The 7,467-nt window shown below is 42.4% G+C and overlaps 1 protein-coding gene across 4 annotated transcripts in view; it reads right to left on the minus strand.

Moving 5' to 3' along the window:
- The window catches only part of trappc13 (trafficking protein particle complex subunit 13), a 27,991-nt gene extending 21,695 nt beyond the window's left edge, over positions 1-6,296 (minus strand). For all 4 annotated transcript variants that reach the window (XM_061932044.1, XM_061932043.1, XM_061932046.1 and 1 more), the window contains exons 1-5: positions 6,145-6,296; positions 5,338-5,406; positions 1,516-1,615; positions 1,351-1,435; positions 1,158-1,285 (exon numbers count right to left, since the gene is read on the minus strand). In XM_061932044.1, coding sequence (XP_061788028.1) covers positions 1,158-1,285; positions 1,351-1,435; positions 1,516-1,615; positions 5,338-5,406; positions 6,145-6,190 — 428 coding nt within the window. In that variant the 5' untranslated portion in view covers positions 6,191-6,296. The remainder of the gene's footprint in view (positions 1-1,157; positions 1,286-1,350; positions 1,436-1,515; positions 1,616-5,337; positions 5,407-6,144) is intronic.
- Between the last annotated feature and the right edge of the window lie 1,171 nt (positions 6,297-7,467).

A 7,467-nucleotide genomic window follows, 5' to 3' on the forward strand; every position in this document is an offset into this window, starting at 1 on the left:
CAACTAATGGTGGTCGACTATCAAAATCCTGGTACGGTAGGTAAACTTGCATCCCTACGAGAAAGTAACCAGATATTAACAGTAAATTAGAAAGTAAATTAATATCATTTTAAGAAAACAATACAACTGGAATTGATACAATATTTTACAGCCTTTGTAACTCATTTGTAACTCAGCACCTCCAAGTCCGAGTTCATGGTTCTCGCCCGGAAAAGGGTGGAGTGCCATCTCCGGGTTGCGGAGGAGACCCTGCCCCAAGTGGAGGAGTTCAAGTACCTCGGAGTCTTGTTCACGAGTGAGGGAAGAGTGGATCGTGAGATCGACAGGCGGATTGGTGCGGCGTCTTCAGTAATGCGGACGCTGTATTGATCCGTTGTGGTGAAGAAGGAGCCGAGCCGGAAGGTAAAGCTCTCAATTTACCGGTCGATCTACGTTCCCATCCTCACCTATGGTCATGAGCTTTGGGTTATGACCGAAAGGACAAGATCACGGGTACAAGCGGCAGAAATGAGTTTCCTCCGCCGGGTGGCAGGGCTCTCCCTTAGAGATAGGGTGAGAAGCTCTGTCACCCGAGGGGAGCTCAAAGTAAAGCCGCTGCTCCTCCACATCGAGAGGAGCCAGATGAGGTGGTTCGGGCATCTGGTCAGGATGCCACCCGATCGCCTCCCTCGGGAGGTGTTTAGGGCACGTCCGACCGGTCGGAGGCCACGGGGAAGACCCAGGACACGTTGGGAAGAGTATGTCTCCCGGCTGGCCTGGGAAAGCCTCGGGATCCCCCGGGAAGAGCTGGACGAAGTGGCTGGGGAGAGGGAAGTCTGGGCTACACTGCTTAGGCTGCTGCCACCGCGACCCAACCTCGGATAAGCGTAAGAAGATGGATGGATGGATGGATGTAACTCATTTTGAAATGCTTCTATTATCATATTATTCATTATTCATCTTCTATTATCATCATATCATATGAGACAGGCTCCAGTATCAGCCGCGACCCTGTACGGGACAAGCGGTAGAAAATGGATGGATGGATGGATGATATATTGTGATATATGTTGTTTTCGCAGGAGGCTGCAACATATATCGTGATACAGATTTTAGGCCGTATCGGCCATCCCTACCTCAAAATTATCAGCAACAATAAAGGAAGGAGAAAAACGCACATGTGTGTTCCGATCTCTTTAACTTCGTGGTGGATGACGTCATCGATGCAGCATTCAGGTTTAAGTTCGGTCATGGCTGAGTTGGACGCCGACAGGTTTAGTCTTTGCGAGCTGGTCTGCAGGTCGGCCTGAGGAGGAGCACCAAGCGCTGAGAGAGAGGTTCAACAGGGAGGGAAGAAAGCAGCGGCAATACCTTGACCAGGATGTCCTTGACCACCTGATTGCTGTCGTTGTGCACGCTGATGTAACTGGAGAAGGTCTCACCGAGGAAAATGTTCCTGAAAGAGGGAGGAAAAGTCTGACGGAACTTGAGAGCGGCACCCCAACTTGCCGATTGCTGAAGAGAGACGAGACCAACCCAAAATTCTGAGGTAGCGTTAGCATCTCGCCCAGCATCAGCGTCTCAGCGCCTTTGATCGTGGACGGGTCGTCCCGCATGAGCTCACCAAACAAGGCACCTGTGAACCCAAACACGGCGTGAGAAGTTTGAGGAACACACATTTAGTAGAGACAATCCGTGCTGATACCCTGTAGTACATTTGTGGTATGTATTTCACTGTTTTCTTTTCATTAAAACATAGAGATGTCCGATAATGTATTTTTTGCCGATATCCGATATTCCAATATTGTCCAACTCTTAATTACCGATTCCGATATCAACCGATACCGATATATATGGTTGTGGAATTAACACATTATTATGCCTAATTTTTTTGTGGTGCCCTGCTGGATGCATTAAACCAGTGTTTTTCAACCACTGTGCCGTGAGATAGCCGTGGGAGATTATCTCATTTCACCTATTTGGGTTGAAAATATTTTTTTGCAAACCAGTAATTATAGTCTGCAAATGATGTGTTGTTCTGTCGGTGCTGTCTAGAGCTCGGCAGAGTAACTGTGTAATACTCTTCCATATCAGTAGGTGGCAGCCGGTAGCTAATTGCTTTGTAGATGTCGGAAACAGTGGGAGGCAGCAAGCAGGTAAAAAGGTAACTAATGCTTAAACCAAAAATAAGCAACAGATGAGATAAGAAAAGGCATTGAAACTTAGGGAAGGCTATGCAGAACGAAACTAAAACTGAACTGGCTGCAAAGTAAACAAAAACAGAATGGTGGACGACAGCAAAGACTTACTGTGGAGCAAAGACGACATCCATAATGTACATCCGAACATGACATTTTTTTTTTTTTTTTTTTTTTTTTTTTCATGTATATATTCATTTCACACCATATTCATTGCACTTCTACATTTTTTATATTTTTATATATTTGCACATTGTTTTTCTAGCATGCACACATCGCACTGTATGGAATGGCCTCAATCTCGTTACCTTGCGTAATGACAATAAAGCTGATTCTGATTCTGATTCTGACATGACAATCAACAATGTCCCCTCAAAGAAGAATAAAAACAACTGAAATATGTGCTTTCGGATTTTTTCAACGCAAAAAATGTGCCTTGGCTCAAAAAAGGTTGAAAAACACTGCATTAAACAATGTAACAAGGTTTTCCTAAAATAAGAGAACAACTTCAACCCAAATTATGGAAAAAAGTGCCAACATGGCACTGCCATATTTATTATGAAAGTCACAAAGTGCATTATTTTTTTTAACATGCCTCAAAACAGCAGCTTGGAATTTGGGATATGCTCTCCATGAGATAATCCTGATACCCACTACAACTATGGGAAATACTATACTTTGACTTTCACAAAGTCTAAGAAAGTGCAATATTCTTTTTTTTTTTTTAAACATGCCTCAAAACAACAGCTACAAAAACAATGAAGGCACACAGCTTCAGTCCAGAGTATACTAGAGTAATAAAGTAAACAATAACATAGTCCTCATTTAGTGCAAGGCTGCCTGGCATACTGTATAACAGGAAATTATAAACTGGGCTCAATATGCCCTGCTCTAACGTATTTGTAGGAGTAACAAAAATGTGCTGCAAGCTAGTGGTGAGTGCTTGAAGTGGCCTAGCAGTCAGCCATAGCTTCTGAAATGCTGCGTTGAGACAGGGCATCTCCGTTCACTGCAAGCTGCAAAGTGTGTGTCATGCAGGGCAGACTAGCCACACCAAACTCCACCGTAGTTTTTGCCATACTGCGTGCGTTGTCCCCGACCACAACGTGGGCTTTCGCCCCGGGGTGGTTTTTGTTGTAGTTTTGTTTTTTCTCGGCGGAGTCTTTAAGCGACAACTGTGTGGAACTACTTTTTTTCGCTGTTTGCTTTTCATCCATCTTCCGCTTGTATTCATCGTGTATGTCCTTATGATTCTTGAAGAGGTGGGAGATCAAGTTGCTCGTATTAAAGGAAGATGTCTTGGTTCCTCCTCGTAGGGCTGGGCGATATGGCCTTTTTTTAATATCGCGATATTTTAAGGCCATATCGCGATACACGATATATATCTCAATATTTTGCCTTAGCCTTGAATGAACACTTGATGCATATAATCACAGCAGTATGATGATTCTATGTGTGTATATTAAAACATTATTTTTCATACTGCATTAATATATGCTACTTTTAAACTTTCATGCAGACAAGGAAATCACAACTAAAAAAATCACTATTTTTTTCATACGGTGTTGATCTGGAAATGTTTGCCTCGGCATTTTGATGGTGTGGACGTGTGGCACCGAACGGAGATATTGACGTGCGGAGTAAGCACTCTTCATTGTCTAGTGGGTGACTTTTCAAATGATGCTACATATTAGCAGTGTAGCCGAGTGTCCTGGGTTCGCCTATACAGTGTACTTATCTAATAAAATAATAAACGGGAGACATTAGAGCAGGTTCAGTAGCCACCGCTTCTTTAGAGTCAACATCACACACCTCCTTCCACAACCACACACACCCTACGTCACAGCCCTACGGCAACTCCGGAGAGACAAAACTCCTCCTCCTTACCTAACACACTCTGGTAATTTGGGACACCCTGAACTGTTTGTTACAGCAGTAATGCTATTTTTTATAGCAACGCTTTTGCCCCACACTTGACAAATTACGGTTGTCTGTTTGACATATTCCCACTTGAAGCCAAACCACCGGCAAACGATGGACCCCCTGCTGTTTTTGTATTTGTTACCAGAGTCGCACTTTCTCTCTCTTGTATTACCGCTCGGACCACTCCGCTAGCATCACAGCTAACGTTAGCCATGCTGCTACTCTCTGCTCGGGGAGGGCATATACGTATGTGATGTATGTCGTGACAGTATGTGACGTATGTAAGAAGGTGAGTTCGCTGTCTGTGAGAAGGAGAGACCGGAAAGAGCGAGGAGAGCCTGTAGTGTAATGTCCGCAGCTAAAAGCAACTGCGTAAGAACGTATACTCGATATCATAGGGGCGGTATAGCTCGGTTGGTAGAGTGGCCGTGCCAGCAACTTGAGGGTTCCAGGTTTGATCCCCGCTTCCGCCATCCTAGTAACTGCCGTTGTGTCCTTGGGCAAGGCACTTTACCCACCTGCTCCCAGTGCCACCCACACTGGTTTAAATGTAACTTAGATATTGGGTTTCACTATGTAAATTGCTTTGAGTCACTAGAGAAAAAGCGCTATATAAATATGATTCATTTCACTTCACTTCACGATATAGCCATTTTCTATATCGCACAGAGACAAACCCGCGATATATCGCGTGTATCGATATATCGCCCAGCCCTACCTCCTCGCATAACCAACTTTTTGCAGTCATTGCAAATTTCCAGTTTTTCTATCCGTCAGACACACTTTAAAATAATCCCAAACCATAGACATGGTGTCGTTAGTCAGTCATCGAGCGAGCTCGATTGTTAGCCACGGCTACAGCACCGGCAACAACACACCCTTGTTGATGTGATGCTCCGCTCGCGGCGGTTTGATGAGGTCATCAAGCGTCGCCAGTAAACCTCTCGTCAACTCCTGTGTTGTGTGTGGGAGAGGGGAGAGGGGAGGGGCTGCTGACTGGGTTTATATCCGTGTTTTACCGGATATGTAACGCTCCGTACAACGGCGTTTTAAAAAGTAATTAATTTTTGCTTTTTGCAACCGATACCGATAATTTCCGATATTACATTTTAAAGCATTTATCGGCCGATATTATCGGACATCTTTAGTATAGACAATCCTTGCTGATACCCTGTAGTACATTTGTGGTATGTCTTTCACTGTTGCTTTTTTTTTTTTCAATAAAACATTGTATCACCTGGCAGGTCTCGATCTTCACATGTCACTGGCAGGTTTGTGAAGAGAGTCGGTTTGGTTAGTCGCATCACTGCAAAACAAAGCGTTACATTTTTATTAGTGTGGGGCTGAAGTCATCTCAGTGTGACAAATATTACATCAATCATTCCAACTGGAGGATATGTCTAAATTCTACAACAATTTAACACTTATTAATGCTAATGAGAACTAATAGTGCATCTGCCTCACAATACGAAGGTCCTGAGTTCAATCCCGGGCTCAAGATCTTTCTGTGTGGAGTTTGCATGTTCTCCCCGTGACTGCGTGGGTTCCCTCCGGGTACTCCGAAGACATGCACCTGGGGATAAGTTGATTGGCAACACTAAAATTGGCCCTAGTGTGTGAATGTGAGTGTGAATATTATCTGTCTATCTGTGTTTGCCCTGCGATGAGGTGGCGACTTGTCCAGGGTGTACCCCGCCTTCCGCCCGAATGAAGCTGAGATAGGCTCCAGCACCCCCCGCGGCCCCAAAAGGGACAAGCGGTGGAAAATGGATGGGGAACTACTAGTAAGTTCCAAACAAGAACCAGGCAAAATGAAGTCTAGATATTGACTAATGATGAACAAAAACAAAACTGTTGTCACTAACTAACACCATTTCATGCAACTATAGATGACAGCGTTACACTAATCCTACTAAAAATGTGCTAATAATAATCATATGCTAGCGTCTTAGCAGCTAGCAACAGGAAGTAACACCAATACGCTACTGTTGTACTTCTCACTCTTATTTATCCGAAAATATTTTTGACGAAGCTCATAAAATACCTTTTAAAGCGAGAAGGTGTTCCTGCTTGGTCTGACTGACATCCATTTTTTACACAAATATATATATATTTTATTCGTGCTTGTTAGCTACTGAGGTAGCCAGCTGTTGTGACTGCAGCCGGACCTGACCGGAAGTGCATTTCTTCTTCGTGGTTTAGCGACGGCGGCATTATGGCGCTCCCTGCAGGAACATGCTGATACTACAACAACACGACACACGACGCAACAATTGAATAAATAAATGATAAATGGGTTGTACTTGTATAGCGCTTTTCTACCTTCAAGGTACTCAAAGCGCTTTGACACTACTTCCACATTTACCCATTCACACACACATTCACACACTGATGGAGGGAGCTGCCATGCAAGGCGCTAACCAGCACCCATCAGGAGCAAGGGTGAAGTGTAGTAGTAGTACTTGTAGTAGTAGTATAGTAGTAGTAGTAGTAGTAGTACTTGTATTTGTAGTAGTATAGTAGTATTTGTAGTAGTAGTACTTATAGTTGTAGTAGTTTAGTAGTAGTAGTAGTATAGTAGTACTTGTATTTGTAGTAGTATAGTAGTAGTAGTACTTGTATTTGTAGTATTAGTATAGTAGTGGTACTTGTATTTGTAGCAGTAGTACTTGTATTTGTAGTAGTATAGTATTAGTAGTAGTACTTGTATTTGTAGTAGTATAGTAGTAGTAGTAGTACTTGTGGTGGTAGTAGTACTTGTGGTAGTATAGTAGTAGTACTTGTATTTGTAGTAGTAGTAGTAGTACTTGTATTTGTAGTATTAGTATAGTAGTAGTAGTAGTATTTGTAGTAGTAGCACTTGTATTTGTAGTATAGTAGTAGTAGTAGTACTTGTGGTGGTAGTAGTAGTAGTACTACTTGTAGTATTAGCATAGTAGTAGTAGTATTTGTAGTAGTAGCACTTGCATTTGTAGTATAGTAGTAGTAGTATTTGTAGTAGTAGCACTTGTATTTGTAGTATAGTAGTAGTAGTAGTACTTGTGGTAGTAATAGTAGTACTTGTGGTAGTAGTAGTAGTAGTAGTAGTAGTAGTACTTGTATTTGTAGTAGTATAGTAGTAGTACTTGTATTTGTAGTATTAGTATAGTAGTAGTAGTAGTAGTACTTGTATTTGTAGTAGTATAGTAGTATTTGTAGTAGTAGTACTTATATTTGTAGTAGTTTAGTAGTAGTAGTAGTATAGTAGTACTTGTATTTGTAGTAGTATAGTAGTAGTAGTACTTGTATTTGTAGTATTAGTATAGTAGTGGTACTTGTATTTGTAGCAGTAGTACTTGTATTTGTAGTAGTATAGTATTAGTAGTAG

This window comes from Nerophis lumbriciformis, linkage group LG39, assembly GCF_033978685.3.
Source record: "Nerophis lumbriciformis linkage group LG39, RoL_Nlum_v2.1, whole genome shotgun sequence".
Lineage (NCBI taxonomy): Eukaryota > Metazoa > Chordata > Actinopteri > Syngnathiformes > Syngnathidae > Nerophis > Nerophis lumbriciformis.